Here is a 22,882-nt window from a genome sequence, read left to right as displayed (position 1 = left end):
GATCGACAATGGAGGTGGAAAACATGGTCCACTCGGACTCAATGTCCCCAACCTCCCCCGGGATCTGGGAGAAGCTCTCCCGGAGGTGTGAGTTGTAGACCCTGCTGACAGAGGGCTCCGCCAGACGTTCCCAGCAGACCCTCACGATACGCTTGGGCCTGCCAAGTCTGTCCGGCTTCCTCCCCCGCCAGCGGATCCAACTCACCACCAGGTGGTGATCGGTTGACAGCTCCGCCCCTCTCTTCACCCGAGTGTCCAAGACACGCGGCCGGAGGTCAGATGATACGACAACAAAGTCGATCATCGACCTCCGGCCTAGGGTGTCCTGGTGCCACGTGCACTGATGGACACCCTGGGGGCTGACACAGACAATACTTCATGGGATTTGTTTACAATAAGAAAATACAGAATATACTTTAAGGTTCAGGAAAGATGGTGGACTTTATGGTTAAATATCATATTAAATATGATCAACAATGACTTGAAATACGAGACATGTTGAACCAAAACCACCATCTTTCCTGACCCCTGAAAATGATTTTTCTCAGTTGGTTTCTTACTATGACTGATGTGTTCCTACATAAACACACTTTTTTCTACCAAACACTTCTGGTTCTTTCATGCAACAGATGTAGTTTTTCTTTTTTCTCTGATCTGTTCCCGCTGGTTTGAAGTGGGCGGGGCTCAGCTGTGATAGGCTGATGTGGCGTACCTCTGTGCACTAATCAAATCAAATGTTTAGCAACATTTGAATCAGATTTAGTTGGTTGTTTGACAGACAGAAAAATAAATGGATCTACATCCATCTGTAAACTCACGGGCCAGTGGAGTCCGTACACAAAGATCTGACTGCGAGCGATGTCCACTCTGTTCCAGGCCAGAGCCAGACTCAGCTGATCAGACGCCGACGCATTCGTACCTGGAACCACATCAGCAGTTATTACACGGTTCCAGTGATTTTCAGATATGTGTGGAAGAACTGGAGGTATGTGGTGTTACCTTTGAGCAGCGCTGTCAGGATGGACATCTCAATGTCCTGCTGTCCCTCTGAGCCCATCCTGAACACTGTGATCTGCACACACAACACACAACACACAACACTGTGATCTGCACACACAACACACAACACACAACACACAACACTGTGATCTGCACACACAACACACAACACACAACACTGTGATCTGCACACACAACACTGATGTACACACACAACACACAACACTGTGATCTGCACACACAACACACAACACACAACACTGTGATCTGCACACACAACACTGATGTACACACACAACACACAACACTGTGATCTGCACACACAACACTGATGTACACACACAACACACAACACTGTGATCTGCACACACAACACACAACACACAACACTGTGATCTGCACACACAACACTGATGTACACACACAACACACAACACTGTGATCTGCACACACAACACACAACACACAACACTGTGATCTGCACACACAACACACAACACACAACACTGTGATCTGCGCACACAACACTGATGTACACACACAACACACAACAGGCTTATATATGCATCTCATGATATTCATCAGTTTCAGAGACACACAAGCAGCAGGTTCTGATATCTGAGGACGAAACTGTAAAACGCTGTTTCGTGTCCTCCAGAGAAGAGAAATGAAGCAAAGATGGACGAAAGAAGCAGGAAAGAAGGAAGGAATACAGTGAAATGTCAAAGAAATAACAAATGTGGGCCGAAGACGGACAGAGAGCCTGCTGACGTGGACTCTGAAGACACATGGAAATCAGCAGGAGGAGCTCTGTGAGGCTGGACGTCAGGAAGGTGTGACCAGGTGAGACCAGAGGGATGGACTGACCCTTCTGTTCTGAGACTCGGTTTATTCCTCTTCCATCTTATTTCAGCTGTGTGAGAAACATCCGAACCTGCAGCATTCAATCTAACAAATCATTTTAAGTGAATTGATGTGATTTTATTTAAATTCATGGGCAGTCTGCTGCTGCAGCTGTTCTCAGGAAGAAGCTGAGGATTGTGGGATTAAATAAATGGTCACAGAACAATCTCCATTAAGCAGTGCAGTTTTGGGTCAAAGGTAAAACCTTTGTCATTATGTTAATGTCCCAACTGCGACTGGTGGAAGTGGGCTTGTATCTTTAGTTAAAGTTACATTTAAATCAATCTGGTAAATAAATTATGATGAAATTGGTTATTACGTTTTCTAATGTTAGCATAACATTACCTAAAATCAATAGTTTCCTTAATAGGGATGATGGATAATGTTGTATTTGCATCTTTACTAAGCATCTTTTTAGGACAATATAAACTGTAACTAAAAGTAGAGATGAAATTATATTTTTTTAATCCAAAAATCCTGCAGAGGAGTTGGAAGTTTCTGCCCTGAATACTGTCTGCAGGTGCATCTGGTGCCAATAGCCTCAACCAACAAGGCAGGGCAGTCTGCATGTCGCCTGAGAGGAGCTAAACTCTTGTTGTCTGCCAGTGCAGCGAGATTATTTAACCTGTGTGCAATAAAGTGGCAAATTCTACAAACAAGTTGATTTTTATTGGAAACATGTTGAGATAATTTCACTGCACCTTCCGCCAAGCTGACAGAGTAATAATAATAATAATAAAATGTATTTGTACAGCACGTTTCTTAACAAGGTTACAAAAAACAGCAGCTAAAAACCAAAAACAGCAATAAAAGCAGCAGAAGGATCAAACAACAGAAAAATACTGGGGAATAAAATAAAGTTAAAATTGTAAAATGCCAAGAGTGGGAAGATAAAATCCAGCAACATATTAAATATTCAAAAACACTTTCCTATAAAGGAAAGCTTTAAGCAGGGATTTAAAAGATGCTAATGATGTAGCCTGTCTGATATCAGTAGGTAGTCACCTTTAGGACCAGCCAGAGCTCAGAGAACGCCCAGGCACATGGGGAGTCAATAAATCCTGTATATGATTTGGAGCAAGGCCATTTAACACTTCAACGGTTCTGTAAATGAGATTCTGAACATTAATATAGCAACAAACAACTGTCGAGCATCTCTGTGCTGCGTTTATACAACCGGACCGGCCGCGAGTGCACGGTAGTGCACAGCAGAGCGCGTGACCCCTCCCTGCGAAGCTGCTGTCTGTCAGCAGAGCGAAATGACGATGTTTCTTTTCTCATGTAACTCGGTGAATTAAGGATTTCTTTAGACCAAACCAGAGTTGATGACTGTTGGAACAGTGGAAAGACTAACTAAGATGGTTTTGGTGAGTTTTATTTTGTTTCTGTCCACTTTGAATGAAATGTGTTTAATGATGGTCTGCGAGGTAAAATTATTGTTTCTTTTAATGGAGTCTGGCGGCGGGCGAGAGCTATAAAACAGCTGTTTCTGGTTAAACAAAAAGGATCTTACTGTTTAACAAAAAGGTCTGTCTCTGTAGTGATCCTTTCCATAATACGGCTAACACGGGAGTCATGTGTTCATATTTCTTTGTGCCTGTTAAAATTCGGGCGCCAGCATTCTGCATCAGTTTCATCCGGTGAAGGGAAGTCTGACTGACAACAGCATAAAGTGCATTACAGTAGAGAGACAAACAGATCTGATTTTAGAGATTTTTTTAAGCTGAAAGAAGCATGACCGAAGAGCATTCTTCACTTGAGCATCCAGTAATATGCCAAGGTTTCTAGCAACCTGCTTCATATTTTGAGTAAGGGAGCCAAGCTTGCTGTGAACCAGGCGGGTAGAGTTTGCTGAACCAATGGCTATGATCTCAGATTTATCGCCATTCAATTTTAAAAAGTTTTGCGACCTCCAGCATTTGACATCCTTAAGGCAGGCAAGGAGAGTATCTAAACTGCTGCCACCTAGCTCCAAGTTACCAAGCTAGCTAAGGCTAAGAAGCTAGGCTATGTACTACTATATATACTATATACTACTCTGCGTTGCTAGCTGGCCAACCCTCTGGTATGCGGTTGGCGGCCTATGGGTGGTACCCAGTCCTCGTCCCAGCTTACACTTGTAAATTAACCTGAAACTATACAACAAAACTTGAAATAATGATTTATCTGAGAATATAACGTAACTACACAAGATTTAAGATGCCTCAATGTTTTTTAAATATATAATTATGGTAATTTTGCAACACAAGATTTTGTCGAGACTTTTTGGCCAGTGTAACCGTGAATCAGCGTAATGTTTACTTAAAACATATCTCATGAACAATCTGAAGCAAATCAATTAACCTGAATTTCGATTTTCACAACATTCATTTATTTGGATTTCACTTGATTATAAGTTAACTTTTAATAAGTTAACGTTAATAAGCTAACATTAAGTTACCTACATGTGATTGCATAGTCCTAATTATTATTACAACTTTTTTTTTAGCCTATTAAGGAATTATACCAAACAAGAAATTTGAAAATCTGCAGTTCAATTCTCAGTGCGGATGCGTCTTTGCAACGGCTTACAAATTCCCCACATCGCTATTTTGATTTTGACTTGTGTAACATTACAGCTACCGATAGCGCTGTGCGAGATATGACTGTTGAGATTGAGAAAGAAAGGCACTTTTTATTTGTTACAAGATGTTTATTTCTTTCAGTCCTTGTCGAGGTCATGGCCACCTGTGAAGCCTCCGCCACGCCTGCTACACACAGCATGAACTGTAAGTACCAGTCTTGGCTACTTGACTTTAGACAGCTGATTTTACAATGTCTGTCTTCAAAGGACAACAACAAATGTTAAAGACTATCATCTATATTTTGAAGTGTTGCTCCTTGTTCCATTTTCTCCTACAGATGTGACATAATAGTATTGTAAACATGAGAAACTGAGCCACTCTTTATAGTTAATTTTATATTTTTCATTACCTGAAGCATTTATTAGACTATTTTATTTTCCTCCCATAATCACAGTGTGGATCATTGGTAAGATCTGCAGAGACCTTCCTGTCCCAGTCCCTGCAGGGAGGAGCAGCACCGGATGTCCTCATCATCCACTGTGGTGGCAACGACACGGGGAGGTCAGCAGCGTCAAGCTGGTCAACATGATGGAGGAGCTGCACCAGCTTCACCTGGCATGAAGGTGCCATCCCGGTGAAGCTCGACACCCCGACCTCTGACCTGCGACTTAAATGTGTCGCTTCATTCACTCAAAAAAAACATGTTTCCTCTGAACATAATCCAGGCAGAGATTATGTCTTTCATCACAACGTCATTGGGAAAACAATTGATATATACTGTAAATGTAATATAGACAAAGTTGGTTAATGAGGATGATTTCAGCATGAGTTCGGAGAGAAAGATGAATAATGACACACAGGACAAGTTATGAATGAGAACAAGAGTTTTATTGTTGCACTGATAGAAAGTGGATTTGAATAAAAATAATAAAAAGGAATATGCAGCGATGTGTTAGACAGGACATCAGGATCAGGTGATAAAGTGTCATCATACCTGTGCTGAGTGTCTGACCTACCAGAGCTCGCTTCTTCATGCACTCCATCACCATGAGGAAGATCTGCTGCGCCTGGCTACGGCTGTAGTTGAAGGTTTTCTGGATGGTGACCAGCAGCTGATCTTTGACACTGTCACCCACCAACCTGTGCAGAGAAACACCAGCCTGTCATGTGATGCTGTTGAGGTGGAGGACTGAATGCAGCACAGGACTCGTTAGCATCAAACTCGTAGCACACACTGGACGTGTCGCTGACACAGAAGAGGTGGTCAGGATGTGTGCATCCAGGAACTGAATGTGGTAAAACTGCTGCTTTGTTTCTGGAGAAAAACATTTACAAATGAAACGCCTCAACAAAAATCTTCACAAGTCCAAAATTCGGTCCTTAACCTGCAAAGATGCTGAGATGTTTACAGAAACCTGCAGTCGAGTCAACAGTCTGTGTTTCTGCTGTCGATCTTCCTCCAGTTAGTTTAAAGCTGAGTCTTAGCCACAGGTGCTCTCCCAAAGCATCATGGGAGCTGTACATGTTGAACGCAAACAAAATAATCATTCTGTATCTCTGTTGTGCTGGGGTCGTCAGGTGTTACTGCGTGGACAGAAGTCAGAGCTAGCATGGACGCTGCACACGTCCTGTTCACTGCGGACCTTCACAGCACGTCAGACGTCTGACTACAGACTATAAGCGTCTATCGGTGTCAGGTGTCTATACTGATTAAGTGTCTTTCAGGGACCTAACAGGGGCGGTAGAGCAGGTTGGACTGGTTTGTGTATTTTTCTGGGTGAACCAGTTTCGAACAGGGCCTGTTCTGACTGCCCTGAACCCGGCAGGCCTCCGACAGCAGTACAACACAGTACAGGCGGCAGAAAGGTGAGAATTACCCAGGTGATCTGTGTAAGTTACATTTCTGCTCAGATTTTTCATTTTTCTAATTTGGTGAGTTTTTAAAATGCAACCTGTGATGCAGGACGTCGTCAAGGGGATGTTTCCTCGGAGAACACAATAACTTGATTATCTTTCTGGATTATAAATCTATGAATGCTACTCACCCGTCTTCCCCACAGTATCTGTGTGCGAAGGAAATGATGTCAGAGGCGCGACCGCTGCCGTCACAGACGACGACGGGGACCGGAGGCTCCTCCTTCAGACTCTCCAACACGATGGAGATGACGTTAGGACCCCCCTCCAGGATCAGACACACCACAGGGACACCCTGACCCAGACCTGACACACACACAAAACACACAGTATCTGCAACGGGGAGACTCTCGACGGACCGATACCTGTGAGGCGGGGATCACGTGACCAACAGGGGTAGTCAAGCTAGCGTGTCTTTAATTAATTTAGTCTAAATCGGAAGTTAAATGACAGGTTGTTGTCATCTGGTATTTGTGTCAAACCAGCTACAAGTTAGCTCACTTGCTAACTAGTTAGCTCACTAGCTCACTCTTCATGGTGTTTTTGGAAGTTATTTAATGACACAACAAACATGGATGCTAAGCTACCTCTGGCTGGAGTAACACAAATCACACACTTTGCACATTTGAATGCTAACTGACTGGAACAAACTAATACAAGAACAGAAGGAATGAACATGATATATGTCGTTTATTGATCAGGTGTAGAAACAGAAATGTAAAAAGCTAGTTTTAGCAGCAGTTAGCATTGGAGCTAATTGTTGACCAACAACCGCAAGCAGCATCTCTAAAGTCCTGAGGACTGTACCACGAAGCAGGATTTGGGGTTGGCGAGGTAACTTCAGGTTTAACCCTGGGTTTTAGTCTTAAGACGGTGGTTCACTTCTTACCGGGGTAGATCGCCACGGTAACTTACGCTGAACACCTGACCTGCGCCGGAGCAGGTTATGTTGGAGAAAACAGATCAGTGGGTATAAAAGCACCGCCTATATTGGCTACTGACCAATCAGTTCTCTTGGAGAATGGCATCGTCGTTCATAGCAGATCCACATTCAATTAATGGGATACACAAATCTTCCTACCTTCCTAAATTTTTTAGGTATATTTTATTTCTTAAGTACTGAGTTACATTATACTTTATTCTTGACGCTGCACTTCAGTCTTGCACTGCTCTATTTTAAGTTTTAATTCAGCCGTTGTCTTTACATTTTATCCTTAGTGTTTTATTTATGGTTTTTAACCATCCACTGTGTTTAAGTTTTATTCCTCTTTTATTCCCTGTGCCTGCCTGCCTGTGTATTTTACTGTTTTGTTTTATGTGTAACGCTGGTTTTGATAAGTGCTATACAAATAAACTTTATTATTTTTATTATAAATGTTATTATAGTCAGATCTCATGCCCTAATGATGGGGCAGTGATATTATAAGCCTATTCATTAATTTACACATTCACACAGTCTGAGATTTTTTGCCAGCTGTCCTTCCTGCATTTGGCAGCTGCAGCTGTGCTGCTTTCAGATGGATTATGTGTTTAACTTCTTCATATTGCTCTAATATTATAGTTTGCTCTTCATTTGTAAAATATGCCGCTCTGCTGCAAACACCGCCCTTTTAATGTGAACGCGCTCGTGGCAGCATTGTGTGAGTGCTTAGCCTGATCCCAGTTGTTAGGGTTGGTGAAGCCAGATAACGGAAAGAGATCCTGGGTATGCTGAACTGGCTTCGTAGTACAGGCCCCTGAACTCAAAGTGAAGTTGTTGGCCAGTCTTGGTGCTAAGCTAGGCTAACAGTTTCCCCTGCTCCTAGTCTCCATGCTAAGCTAAGTTATCTTTGTACTGGATACACACAGACTGAAACATCTGACTCTGGAGGAGACACAGAACAATGGCAGAGCAAAAAGTCCTCAGTTTTCCGAATTTTACTGTCCCTGTGAGGACATTTGGTTATACAGAAATACAAGAGCACAGTCAGTCATGTTGGTGTTTGTGGTGTTTTCAGTGTTTTCGGTCAACATTGGTTCTTCTGAGGTTGAAGTGAGAGGTGACGGCTGAGCCTCCCTTTGCTGTCCCTGCCTTACAGATAGCTCCAGGCATAGGATGACAAAGGGAAACCCACAGGTCACATGATTGGTCACATGGACACAGCAGGTAGGACTGATGAGCCAGAGGTGGGAAACCAGGTGTGGTATTCATAGTGTCTTATGTTGCCACCGGGAGTCCTAAATGGAGCTGAAAGCTACAAGTCAGAGACGGATGTCTCCAAACCTGAACAAATGAAACCAAAAGTATCTGACTGGACAGAAACCACCAGAGGGAAGAGAAAATATGTTTGTTTTACAGTAGTTTGGGTAAACTGTTAATGGCCAAACACTGACATAGGAAAGTCTGACTACTCCACGTCTGTTTCCAGGACAGCAGTGATTGGTTGTTGGAGTAGGTCACATGTCATGGGTATGTGACTCACGTGTGTTGATCTTCTGCAGAGCGATGTGTTTCTCCAGCTGCCGGCGGAGTCGGACCTCGGCTCCGTACTTCCCATTGGTCCCGTTATCGGCCAGGATGAAGTGGGAGTGGCTGCTGTTCAGGACCGACAGCTTGCTGAGCGGGTTGGACATTGTCTGATAGGGCCGAGTCACCTGGAACACACAGACGTGATTGGTCCGGTCAGAGGGGGGAGGAGTCACAAATGAGTCTCAAGTCAAGACAGTGAAGTACCAAGTATTTATATTAATAATAAATCATAATAAACTTTATTTTTACAGCACTTTTCAAAACAAAGTTACAAAATGCTTCACATGGTTGAACCAGGAACAAAACATGTCAGGAGGAAATGAGGCAAATAAAATCAGGCTATTAAAATAATACAAAAATAAACAGAATAAAATACCAACAATAATATAAAAACAATTATAATAAAACAGATCAGACATGTTAGAAGTAAAACAGCATGCTAGCATTAATAAGAAGCTTTTTTTAAGATAAGATAAGTGACTTAAACGATGTCTCTGATTCTGCAGCCTCAGATCTTCAGGCAGGAGTTTTAAACCAGTTCACCTTTAGTCCTGAACCAGGACTCAGGAACAGCCAGAAGAGCCCTGCCTGGGGATCTTACATTAATGTGCTGATGATTTATGAAATAATAATCACACAAAATGCACTTTTCTGAGTCAGACAGTTGAGTCTGGTCTCATTAGTGTTCATTAGAAGGTGGTCTGTGCTGGTACTGCAGAGGTGCAGGGGGTCCCTGCTAGTACTGAGGGGTCTGCAGCGGGTCTGTGGACAGTTTTTGAAATGAGTAGCTAACACCAGACATTACTGATGGGCAAAGCAGTTCTTTCAGTGTACTAGAATCATTAGAATCGTTCATTAAAAAGATTTGTTCAAACGATTTGTTCACCGAATCGTTCGGTGCTTGACTCCGACGGTGTGGTCCCACTCAGTGAACTGAAACGTTCAGTTCAGCTCGCTAACTAGGGAACTGAGACAGTCGTGAAGGAGCCAGTGAGCGGAGAATTTAACTGGATAAAGATACCGTTTGCAAATTATTATGTACAGCGCGTATATTTTCCTAATTATTAAATAAAATATTTAGTCCTACTTCCAGACGTCAGGACACGAGAGGGAGGGAGAGGGGCGGACTGAGGGCGGACTCAGGGCGGACTGAGGGCGGACTGAGGGCGCACTCAGGGCGGACTGAGGGCGGACTCAGGGCTCACGTTCACTTTGTGGTACGTTCAGTGAACATGCACCGTTCCCTCGCAGTGAAAGGATCTGAGACAGTCTCAGGCTCAGCCACCGTCTTTCATATTGCAGGTTTCACCACGCATGGTAACCTGCAGCGACACACACACACACACACACACACACACACACACACACACACACACATACGCTCCATTCACTGAGTGTATCCTTACAGCTGACCTCTTTTCAAGACAGTAAGGTTATGTGTGTGTGTAACGTTAAATGTTGGCTTATGCATACAATATAAATCTAGATAATGTTATATATTGCAGTCCAGGACCAACGTTGTTGAATTATGGCAGCTAAATGTTAGCAGCCTGAATCAGGTGTGTGTTAGCTGTCTTGAACACGAATGACTTGAATCACTCACTCTGAGTGTGTCGCTGCACGTTCACTGAGCTCAACTGAACTGACTGAGAACAGATCGTTTCAGTTCGTTCACCCAGAAGATTCGTTCTTTTGAACGAAACATTTGCGAAAGACCCAACACTACCACACAACACACATCGACCTACGTCTCTCCCGATGAGGTCCTCCTTGTTCTCGATGATGCCCCACGGTGCGATGCCGATAGCGCACACTTTTCCTCTGGACTTTGACGAATGGTCTTTCAGAGCATCTCCAACATGACGGATCACTCCTGAAACACCACAGAGGACGATCAGTTAGAGCGAAGATGTTTGGTCAAAGAGTTCATAAAGCTAATATTTGATAAGATTTTCACTGTCTGTTTGGTCGTCAGGTGAATTTCATCTTTTGCTAACTGATTAAAGTTCATTTGACATTAAACATGGATCATGTAGCTGTTAGCTTCATAGCTTCTGTTCAGTTAGCATAAGCAGCTGCTAACCAAAGCAATGATGATGATTCATCCAGAACTTCATAACTGATTCTGAATCAGTGTTTTACTGATAATGACTGAATTATGTGAGTTACATCATTCATAATTATGTTTAAACAGTTAAAGCTATTTGATCTGATGTTGGTTCTAAACTCTGAACATTTGAAATCTTTTTCTTCTCTTTGTCTCTGAGAGTGAGATGTTCAGATGGATATCACTCTCATATGTCTGTGTCAGGATGTGGTTAGCTTAGCTTAGCATAAAGACTGGAAACAAGGGGAAACAGCTAGCCTGGTTCTGTCCCATCTCCTTTGTTTCATCTGTACCAACAGTGAAAAGTAAAACCCAGTTTGTGACCGGGTGTGTCGTACCGGTGCTGACTCCTCCGGTGAAGATCCAGGCTCCGGTGGTCACCGCTGCTTTGATCAGTCCTTTCCCAAAAACCTGCTTCAGTTTGGGAGGCAGGTCGAAGTTCTGAAGGCCTCCGTGGACAGAGATCAGCAACGTGGGAAGCTCCAACTGCCAGTCCTTCACCATCAGGTGGAGCAGGTGGTCCGGTTTAGAGTCATAGGAGACCCGGATATACTGTGTGGGGGGGGAGGGGATGTTACTGATCCAGTGGTGTAGCAGAAGTTTGTTGATCTACCACAGAAACATTAAATAATTAATAACATTAAATATTAAAGTGTTGTTAAGCACCATGGCCTTGTTGACATGTCCTCCTCCCTGAAACTCGATAACTCCATAGGCATCAGTGGGGGAGGTCTGGGTGTGTTTCAGGGGGCTCCATCTCTCTGCAGGTTGGACCTCCAGCTGGACCAGAGGGGCCCCCTCCTCTCTGGCCCCTAGAGGGACAGAGGTGTGCTGCGTCACCAGCTGACCACAACTGCACCTGAACAACAACAACACAACAGGTTTGTACTTTTATTACACAGCGACAGCAGAGAGACGACAGGAAACAACCAGTGGACAGTTAAAGGACACAGCTGGACTCAGAACAGGAGACAGTTAAAGTGAGTGTAGGACACACTGTTACACCAACATCAGTGTTCATTAAACTATGAAATACTCAGGAAGATGTCCCCAGTTCCTTTATTTCAGTCTCACTAACAGTGTGTGAATACGAGTCCTTTAAATCTAAATCAGGTACCAAATATTATCAGTAACATTAAAACAGAGAAAGTCTCAGTTTCCATGTAAAGAACCGGAAACGTGAGTAAATGATCTGAGTAGCTCTCCATCTTTGTGAGGTCCAATCACTGCATTCAGAAGCATTTTCAAATGAAAGTTTAAAGGGACAGTTCACCCCCAAATCAAAAATACATATTTCTCCTCCCACCTGTAGAGCTGTTTATCCAGCTAGATAGTTTTGGTGCTAGCTGCAGACTTTCGGAGATATCGGCCGTAGAGATGTCTGCTTCTTTTTTAATATAATGGGACTACGTGGCGCTCGGCTTGTGGGGCTCAAAGTGCCAAAAAATACTCAAGATAATCCACAGATTTGTTGTGAGCAGTTTCATGTAGGGACTTAAAAAAGTATTTTTGATTTTGGGATGAAGTGTCCCTTTAAACACTTTGTGATAAATGTGAAGCAGTGGAGATGTGTCGGTACCTGCTGGTGTCTTTGCTGGGAATAATCTGAATACATTCTCTCTTCTGGAAAGTTCTCTCGATCCATGCTCTCTGAATCTGAGGAGAAACAGGAAGTAAACATCAGCTGTTTTCTTTAAACTCAAACACACAAACCCTAAACTGACAAACATTCACCATAAAATGTGTCTGTTAAATACAGACACACAGCAGCAGCTCTATCATTAGCTTCATTAACTTAAAAGTTAGTAATTGACCTGGTTAATACAACAGGGACATTAAAGAAAGTCAGCTGTTGTGAATTTAGTTTCTGTTTGAACTTTAACACAAGGATGAACATGAGATACATGTTGTCAGATAAATCTGATCAATCAGACAGGATATTGAGCTGTTACTGCTTCTCTCTGTCTTTACAAACTTTTAATCTCTCTAATCTGCAGATTTTCTGTTTTTCTCAGTTTCATCTGAACAGTAAATGAAATATTCAGTTATAAACTGTATTTAATCGTCTGTGTGTTCATTGACTTGGTCGGAATAAAGAAGCAGTTTGGGATCTTAGGACTAAAGATGGACGTGTGTTATGATGTTTTTATGAGTCCCTGTTTTTTTTTGTATCACGCAAGGACGCTGTTCACATTCCTGATATCATATTTCAAACTGTTTCACTGATCGACACTCGGCGGCAGTGAAGAAGACTGTTAGCTAACATGGAAGAAAACAATGAAGGTTCGCAAACATTTTATCCAAATGTAGATCTTCTTTGTGAGCATGGAAACTGTCTCTAGCTGCTCTCATCGATCTGCAGATTCAATCTTTAAATCTCTGAATGATGTTTACAACAAACACATTGAACCGAATAATTTGAACAAAGCCAGAGAGAGCTGCTGTTGCACTGAGCTGCCTGTCGTCTGATCCTGGAACAAAACAAGTAATTCTCTTCTCATGTTCTACCATCAGAGGAAAATCTGGAAACCGTTTATATACTATTTTTCATTGGTCTCTGGGATAAAACATCAGAGTGACTCATAGTTTCCCTGATGTGCAGATAATTAAGGTCATGGGAGTTTTATCAACATATTACTTTTTACGTGTATCAGTAACTTATTTCTTTTTATATTGTAATTCTTGTTTATTTTTATTATTTTACATCTTAAATGTAAGATGGGCGGGTGTTAATTTCTGTGTGTGTGTGTGTGTGTGTCAGTATAATTCTTGAAAGTAGTAGAAAGTTATAAAAAAAACACCTTTGCAAATATTTACTAGTTTACAAGAAAACTCCACAAGGAGCATTAATGATGAATTAAAAAAATAAGATAAATAAATCACAGAGCTGAGCTAAGCTGCAGCTCCACATTAAACCACAACAGCTGAAACATCAAACTGTTCATGTTTAAATGTATCTGGCTAATTACTGCGAGAGTGGAGCTTTCCATTTCTTTATGCATCAAATCCTCTTATCCTCCTGACCTAATCCTGCTGCTGAAACACAGAACCACCCTTTAAATCTGTTTCCTGTGTGTGTTTAAATCCATACAGCACTAATGACTCTGTGTTATTGTTTGTTACTGTGCATCTGTAATTCACTGAAGTACTTTGTAAAATTCGTGCACTCTGGATGATGGAGGATTAACATCAGAACGGCACAAGAGCCTCAGATTTATTGTCTTTTTCACGTGAACGATGAACCGCCACTATCACGATCATCACCACCACCACCATCTTCATCCTGTCTGTCATTCGACATCCTCCCTGATTAATAATTCATCATTCATTATCTGGACGGAAGTTGAAACAATTTCATGTCTTCATGACTGAAGTCTGCTGGGATCAGAATGGACTGAAAGGTTGTTGGTTTAAATCTGACTATGTGAAATCAAAGGCAGCAGCCTGCAGAGGGACATCATGGAAGACTAACTGTGTTAGATGCGACACTGATTCTCAGCAGAAATACTACAGTAGAATTACAGCACATTTACTGGATTTTCTCTGATTCTCTCTTCTGTTGCAATAAACACTATACAAAGGGACCAAGATCAGTAGTAGTGTAATAAATGTATGTGTCATATATTAACTCAAACAAGTAATTTAGTGTGAGGTTTCTCTTTCACTGTGAAATTTTGCAGTGAAATCGTTTAATTTCAGTGGACAAAGGCGGGACATGGAAGTAAATCCACATCACATTGAGATCAACTTTGGTGAACGTTGACCTGTGAATTCGCTCAGTTGAATAACAAACCGTCCTGACAGAGCTGAGCTGAGAGTCCAGAATGGAGGAAGCTATCGTAGCTTATTAACTGTGTGTCACCATCCATAGAGTAGACTGCTCCACAACAGAGACCTAGTTTACATACAGTTAGGAGACAGGAGGACACCATAGTGATACAGCTTTTAATTCGCTGTAAGAGACCAAGATAACAAGCTAGCGTGCTAACTGATACCTTCAGTAACTCTAGAAACACATATTTACAAAGGAGATTCATTTCTCTGTTCCATATTCTGGTGCGACCAGACCTTAAAACAGTGAAGTCTGTTAAGTAGAAGTCTGTATTAGTAGTGCATACTTACGTATACATACATCAGTATTGAACTGGGACATAGCTTGTTGTTTCAGAGCTCAGTATGTCCTCTAACAATGTAGGTTAGACTCTTTAAAGCTTTAGTAGAAATGAGTGTCAGAGTCAGAATGAAGCAGTTTGCTGAAGCAGAATCCTAGGGATGTGCATACTGAGATTATCCTGCTGGAATAGAGTTAATTCAAGTGAATCGTCCAGTTTGCAGACATCATTCAAACTCACACATTCTGGATATCAAAAGAAGGTAAAAATGAACAGATTTTCTGTCTGTTTCTGTAGATATTTAGGGCTCAATAACAGATGAAATTACTTTAAATTTTGTGCAGTTGTGTCCTTTTTTGTCCAGTTTTTGTCCAGTTTGCTGACATCATTCACACTCGCACATATTAACTCAGGTATTGACTGTTCTGACTGTTTGTTATCAAGTCTTAAAATTCACAAACAAAATATCTTTGTTGTCCAGTTTTCTGACATTATTCACGCTCAGACATTCTGTTTATCAAAGTTTTAATTCCCAACAAACCTCTGAGATGCGTCATCTTCAGTACATGCAGCAGAAGATGAATCATAAATCTGTGTGGACGGCTCGTCCTGCAGAAGTGACACCTCTCGTTTCTACCTGAACGTACAGACGTCTCGCTCCGTCCTGAGGACTCGGCTGCTCTCTGAGGACCGTGCAGCTCTCTGAGGACCGGGCAGCTCTCTGAGGACCGTGCGGCTCTCTGAGGACCGAGCAGCTCTCTGAGGACCGGGCAGCTCTCTGAGGACCCGGCAGCTCTCTGAGGACCGTGCGGCTCTCTGAGGATCGAACAGCTCTCTGAGGACCGAGTGGCCCTCTGAGGACCGAGCAGCTCTCTGAGGACCGAGCAGCTCTCTGAGGACCGAGCAGCTCTCTGAGGACCGTGCAGCTCTCTGAGGACCGAGTGGCCCTCTGAGGACCGAGCAGCTCTCTGAGGACCGGGCAGCTCTCTGAGGACCGAGCGGCTCTCTGAGGACCGGGCAGCTCTCTGAGGACCGAGCGGCTCTCTGAGGACCATGCAGCTCTCTGAGGACCGAGCAGCTCTCTGAGGACCCGGCAGCTCTCTGAGGACCATGCAGCTCTCTGAGGACCGAGTGGCCCTCTGAGGACCGAGCAGCTCTCTGAGGACCCGGCAGCTCTCTGAGGACCGGGCAGCTCTCTGGAGTGGTCTGGAGCCTCAGTGCAGCTCAGTAGATAAAATAGCAATTGACTTTATGCAGCTGAGCGGGTTCATATGACGAGCATGTGAGGCAGCAGGGCTCTTTGTTGGATCCGGTCTCATGACTCTTGTACGAGGTAATCCTTCTGGGAGTCTCATGACCCGTCAAGCTTCAACACAAGAGTATTGTCATGGAGGGCTGGTGCCAGGCTCAACAAATCTGCTTTAAGAAATCTCCAAAAACCTCCAAACATCCAACAGCTGAACACTTGATTCTCAGTGTTTTCATTTCATTTTTAACAGAAGTGAAAACTGAGTCCATCTTCTTCTCTCCAGTTTAGACACTGCAGTTATTTATTTCTACTTTTCCTTCACCACATTTCAGCGAGTAATCAGATCCACAGCCAAGGTTTTAGAAATAGTGACGCTGTGAGGACCCCAACCAATAAAGACAATTGGGATTAGCCACCAACCAAACTCCATAACATTTTCCAAGTATTTAAAAAAATATCCCAAGATATTTTATTCATTAATTTAACTGTTTAGCTATATTTTCTGTAAAAATTTCACTCTGGGTCTAAATGTTGTTTCAGTGAATTCTCTGTAATTCTGGTGGAGAACAATAACTCACTTTTAGTTTAATTTTTACAATTTTTTATCCCCCCCCCAACAAATCAGCCTTTAAAAAACTAAAAACTAATTTGTGTGTAATTGTCTCCAAATTCCCAGAAATATTGCTGACAACATGACCTCACTGTCCTCTGGTAGATCAGAATCAGAATCAAAAATACTTTATTGATCCCTGAGGGGAAACTCCCAGACCCAGAAAAAATACAAAGGACATGACCTCGGTGTCCTCAATGGTAGCTACGGGCCTGATTGACACCCCAACAATTCTGTCTCCAGGTTTTTCAAAATGGATTTAAAAGCATTCACCTGTGGGTTGCCAGAGCAGGCCATCCTACCAGGGAGTAAAGCGCACAGTGATGAGTTAAGGTTTTACAGCTTGTGGTGAATCTAAGGGAAGCATGGTAAGCTGTATCAATCATATGCAATGCTTGAGCAGAGGCATGCATGTATAAAAGATCCCCATAGTCCAACACAGGTTCAAATATGGCAGCATCAACTTTTTTACATAAAAAAACACAACTTGTTTCTAAAATAGAAACTTAATTTAAGCCTAATTTTTTTCCCCAAACACTGTACATGTGGTTTGAAAGTTAGGGAATCATCAATCAGAATGACCAGATATTTATAGGCGTTAACCTTCTCAATGCCCTTCCCTCAAGAGTGACCACTGAAAGGAAATCCTGTGGCCTACTCTTGACATTAGAAAATAACATAAGCTTGGTCTAAATCAGCATTAAGAACAAGTTTCAATTCAGACCCAGATCATTTATATATATGGTGAATAGAAGTGGGCCAAGCACAGAACACCCTTGCAAACAGACTGAACATATTCAGTCATATTTGACGCACTACAGAGCTATCAGTGACGTGGTTGGAGAACCAATCAACTGCTTGCTCTGAGAGCCCTATGTCAAAAAGCCTCCGTTTAAGGATATTAATTGTCAACTGTGTCAAAAGCTTTAGATAAATCAATAAAAAGAGCGCAATGTTGTTTTTTATCAAGTGCCAAGGAAATGTCATTTACTACCGTCAACGCTGCCATAATGGTGCTATGATTTTTCCTAAACCCTGACTGAGATGTGGATAAAATGTCATTTGAATATAAAAACTCCTTGATTTGCTCACTAATTAAACCTTCAAGGATCTTGGACAGTAAAGACAATTTTGAAATTGTTTTCACGAGTTTCACGGCCACTGTAGTTTCTCCTACACGCTTGGAAGGGGAGGGTGAGGCGAGCGGTAACAAAAGCAGATTTCAAAATATTTGGGATTTCCTTGTTTTCAACTGTCAGGTTAAAATTAAGAGGCTCTGCAATAAAATCAGCTGCCAATGTTAAAAACTAGGGATCAATAAGATCCGGCCCATTTGTCTTTCCTGTGTTTCAGTGCTTTACGTACTTCCTGCACAGTAGAAGGTAAAAAGCTGAATGGAAGACCATCATTCATAGAAACAAGCAATGATGTCGGCTCATGCTGACACTTCAACACATTCACAACATGTAAATCTGAACTGTGTGTTTTTATAAAACAGTGTGACGGATTAAAGAACAGCAGCTGAACTCAGAACAATGAACAGAGTGAGGCCAGCAGGATTTGGATTATCAGGGTTTTAAATCAGATTAATGTTGTTCAGAGGAACCACTTGTTTGTATAATGAGCCGTTATATCACTGTCTTTTATTTTTTACAGAGACAGGAAGTGGACCTGCAGCTGTGAGCCAATCAGAAAGGATGAGACAGAAACACAGAGAAACTCCTGGAGTCTGATTTTTATCTCACTTCCACCAACAAACTGGATCCAGTTTGGGTCAATACTGGTTTAACTTTACCCAGCACCAGTGGGTAGAGAACCAGTGTTCATGGTACTTTTACTGCTAAAACCATATTTTCGTTTGGCGTTTGGGTAAATAATAGCACTAACTGGGTCAAAACAACACACTGGTAAATTTTAACCAGTATATTGCTATACACTCACCGGCCACTTTATTAGGTACACCTGTTCAACTGCTTGTTAATGCAAATATCTAATCAGCCAATCACTTGGCAGCAACTCAATGCATTTAGGCATGTAGATATGGTCAAGACAATCTCCTGAAGCTCTCCTCCACACCAGGTGCCACTACTGTCAGCTAAGAACAGGAAACTGACACTACAATTGGCACCAAAACTGAACAATAGAAGGTTGGAAAAACTGGTCTGATGAGTCTCGATTTCTGCTGCAACATTCAGATGGTCGGGTAAGAATTTGGTGTAAACAACATGAAAGCATGGATCCATCTTGCCTTGTATCATGCTTCTGGTGGTGGTGCAATGGTGTGGGGGATATTTTCTTGCCACGCTTTGGGCCCCTTAGTACCAATTGAGCATCGTTTAAATGCCACGGCCTACCTGAGTATTGTTGCTGACCATTTCCATCCCTTTATGACCACAGTGTACCCATCTTCTAATGGCTACTTCCAGCAGGATGACGCTCCATGTCACAAAGCTCAAATCATCTCAAACTGGTTTCTTGAACATGACAATGAGTTCACTGTACTCAAATGGCCTCCACAGTCACCAGATCTCAATCCAATAGAGCACCTTTGGGTTGTGGTGGAACGGGAGATTCGCATCATAGATGTGCAGCCGACAAATCAGCAGCAACTGCATAATTCTATCATGTCAAAATGGACCTAAATCTCTGAGGAAGTTTCCAGCACCTTGTTGATTCTATGCCACCGAGAATTAAGGAAGTTCTGCAGCCCACAGTTCACCACCAACCTGTTCACGTTTCTGACAAGTTCTCCCCACTCAGCGACACACCCGCTGAGAAACCAACTCTGATTATTGCCAGTTCTATTGTGAGAAACGTGAAGTTAGCGACACCAGCGACCATAGTCAGATGTATTCCTGGGGCCAGAGCGGGCAACACTGAATCCCATTTAAAACTGCTGGCTAAGGATAAACGTAAATACAGTAAGACTGTTATTCACATTGGCGGTAACGACTCCCGATTACGCCAATCCTAGGTCACTAAAGTTAATGTTGAGTCGGTGTGTACATATGAAAAGACAATGTCGGACTACATAGTTTTCTCTGGGCCCCTGCCAAACCTGACCAGTGGTAACATGTATTTTAAAATTCTATGTGGAATTTGCATTGTTCAACTGTATGCTTTCTTACCTCCTGCTCTCTCTCTCTCTCTCTCTCTCTGGCCGTCCACCCTGAGTCTGGTTCTGCTCGAGGTTTCTGCCTGTTAAAGGAAGCTTTTCCTTGCTACTATCCTTGCTTGCTTATGGTGGGACTTGTTACTGTAAACTCTGCACATCACAGAGAGCTGATTTTTGATTTTATATGTCCGGATAGGGAGACGTGGCCCACATCAGAGTCAGCGTGATGATGAAGGGTCGTGGAGTACATGATAAGGACAGAATGACTGTATTTTCTCAAGTCAAAGAACAGCTGTTCAGAATCAGAATCAGAAATACTTTATTGATCCCCAAAGGGAAACTCTTTGTTACAGCAGCTCGCCTTTACGTCAGTGCACACAGGAGAAAGTACTAGCAAAAAATATAATACAATACACTATAAAAACAGGTCAGAAAATAAATTAAGTACCAGGTGGGTATAAGTATAAAATATAATAAGTGTGAAATACCAAGTGGGTTTACCGGTTGATGATGATAATACGGTATAATAGTACAATGTAATAATATAAGTAATAAGTAGTAGTGCATGTACTGTCGAGTTAAGTGTAGCTTATTATGAGACGGTGGATATTGCACAGCAGTAATGGAGGTATGAATAATATCAATTTCAATAAATAGGAAAACAAAATATTGCACAGGAGTATACACAGAATATTGCACAATTATTTCATTATTCTGTGTATACTCCTGTGCAATATTTAGTTTTATATTATTAATGTAATAATATAAGTTATAAGTTACAGTGAACACTACAGACTGACAGCAGAATAAAGACTGAAGAGATCATTTACTGACTCAAGTGGATTTAGTGTGAAGTTACTGTTTAAGAATATCAACTGTCTGAGCACAAAGCTTCAGAATTGGATGGATTGAGATGATGGTGATGATCATGCTGATGACAATAAAGAAGAGAAAGAACAAACAGAAGATGACAAAAAGAATATATATATTCTTTTTTGATCCACCAACCAGCCACTCATTTAAATCACTGCTGGACACACACAACACGTGAGGCAGTGATGGGTTTGGACACTGAAGTGACCCGACACAGCGCTCGAGTTTCCATCCAAATGTAAATAAAATTCTAACTGAACTTCCAGAAAATCATCAAAAGAAAATGCAAATGATGAACAGATTCACATTTTTGTTTTTCGATTTCCTGCATTTCCACTCAGATTTTTTTTCATGCAAATTTAAATTCTCATAAAAACAAGTGGATTTTAACACTTTTAGTGTTTCAGAAAGTTTACTTTTGCCACTGAGGAAAACTGTACAGTCATATGTAGAATCTTTCAAGTTAAACTGAATCAGCTGAGAAATATTTTCCTGAAAGTTTCCACTGAGTGAAATATTCAAACCAGACTCCATGGAAATATTCAGCAGTCTGCTGCATCATTTTGCCAAAATTCAGCCAAACAGATTTTGGATCTTTGGACACTTTGTGGTCTCTGCTGGAATTTTAAATAAATTTAAAAGTTGTTAGTTTGAACTTTCAGAGGTCTCAGTCTCACCTTCTGTGATCCAGAAGACGCGCTGCGTTTGATGGACGAGCGTTTGAACGATCCGTTAGTTCCTCTCCTCCCTCTGCTGTCCATGTTGATCAAGTTCAGCTGTCCTCCACCTTCATCCTCCTGTCTCCTCTGTCTCCCCTCCGTCTCCTCCTCTCTCCTGTCTCCTCCTCTCTGTCTCCTGTCTCCTCTGTCTCTTGTCTCCTTTCTCTTTTCTGTCTCCTCACTCCTCTGTCTCCTCTCTGTCTCTTGTCTGTCTTGTCCCTGTCGTCCTCCTGTGGTCCAGCCTTCACTGGTGTGATGCTTTCAGGCGTCTGTGGGTGGGATGTGACAGGCGGAGACCCTGTCCTCCCCGTCTCTCCCTCTGTAATCAGGATTAGTGGACGCTGCTCTTTAATGGATGGAGATTTAATAAATGATGATTGAAGGTAAATCTACTTTAGGATGACTCTCAGACTTTCAGCAGCAGAGAGACAGTTATTTGTTAGTTTCTGCTGCTCTTTGGATTCATGAAAATAAAACTCCATTACACAAAAAAAAAACCTGCTGGGTTAAAAAATAACCTAACTTTAACGCTATCGCTGGGTAACTATGGGACAAAACACACGTTTGACCCAAGTGCTGGGTTTTACCATTTAACCCAGTATGCTGGGTTGTCCATTTGGCTCAACCTAGTGAGTGAAATTAACTCTATTGCTCAGTTAAATATTACCCATTACACTGGGTTATTTGCCTTTCTACTTTCATATTAAATAATGACCATAATAATATTATTATAGGTATATTATATAATAATTATTATTGTTGTGTAATTTATAATTATTTCTGTAAATGTGCATTTAATGACATTTTACACATTTTTGGCAAAATGATTTACACTTCAAGTTCTTTTTGTAAAAAAAAATACCGTAGAACTAAACATTTTTCCAGACTATGGAACAGTTTTTTACACCAAAAGCATATTATGCATGAAGTTTTTTGAATCATTACAAACCCTTGGGGGGGCGTGTCTACGGAGTGGCCTGGGGTGGCCCTTGAAATCTGAATTGCCCTGCCCGGTCCAGACTGTACTCACCAGAAAAACATCTATATAGGTCATTTGTGCAAGCAGCTTATTACGACCCATGTTTACGTTTATTGTAGGATGCGACCTGTAGTGGTCGTGGTAATTATACAGAAGCAAACTTGTTGGCCCGGTAAGAAGTGAGACCATATTCAAACCAATTGAGGACTACACTTGTTTCAAAGCAGAA

The 22,882-nt window shown here is 42.0% G+C and overlaps 1 protein-coding gene across 5 annotated transcripts in view; it reads right to left on the bottom strand.

Annotated features, from left to right (window-relative positions):
• The window catches only part of LOC122878167 (transient receptor potential cation channel subfamily M member 1-like), a 59,585-nt gene extending 37,561 nt beyond the window's left edge, over positions 1-22,024 (bottom strand). For 2 of the 5 annotated variants that reach the window (XR_006378426.1, XM_044200610.1), the window contains exons 1-10: positions 21,633-22,024; positions 12,576-12,652; positions 11,663-11,855; positions 11,335-11,548; positions 10,638-10,762; positions 8,843-9,014; positions 6,512-6,686; positions 5,483-5,606; positions 1,000-1,072; positions 819-919 (exon numbers count right to left, since the gene is read on the bottom strand). Coding sequence is in view for 4 of the 5 variants with exons in the window: in XM_044200610.1 (XP_044056545.1) it covers positions 819-919; positions 1,000-1,072; positions 5,483-5,606; positions 6,512-6,686; positions 8,843-9,014; positions 10,638-10,762; positions 11,335-11,548; positions 11,663-11,855; positions 12,576-12,652; positions 21,633-21,716 (1,338 nt within the window). In the remaining variant the exon portion in view is untranslated. The remainder of the gene's footprint in view (positions 1-818; positions 920-999; positions 1,073-5,482; positions 5,607-6,511; positions 6,687-8,842; positions 9,015-10,637; positions 10,763-11,334; positions 11,549-11,662; positions 11,856-12,575; positions 12,653-21,632) is intronic. The other 3 variants (XM_044200623.1, XM_044200592.1, XM_044200601.1) reach the window with 3 other exon arrangements.
• Between the last annotated feature and the right edge of the window lie 858 nt (positions 22,025-22,882).

The sequence above is a fragment of the Siniperca chuatsi genome, linkage group LG1 (assembly GCF_020085105.1).
Source record: "Siniperca chuatsi isolate FFG_IHB_CAS linkage group LG1, ASM2008510v1, whole genome shotgun sequence".
NCBI lineage: Eukaryota > Metazoa > Chordata > Actinopteri > Centrarchiformes > Sinipercidae > Siniperca > Siniperca chuatsi.
Note: the sequence above shows the minus strand (reverse complement) of the source record. Positions and strands in the feature narration are given on the sequence as shown.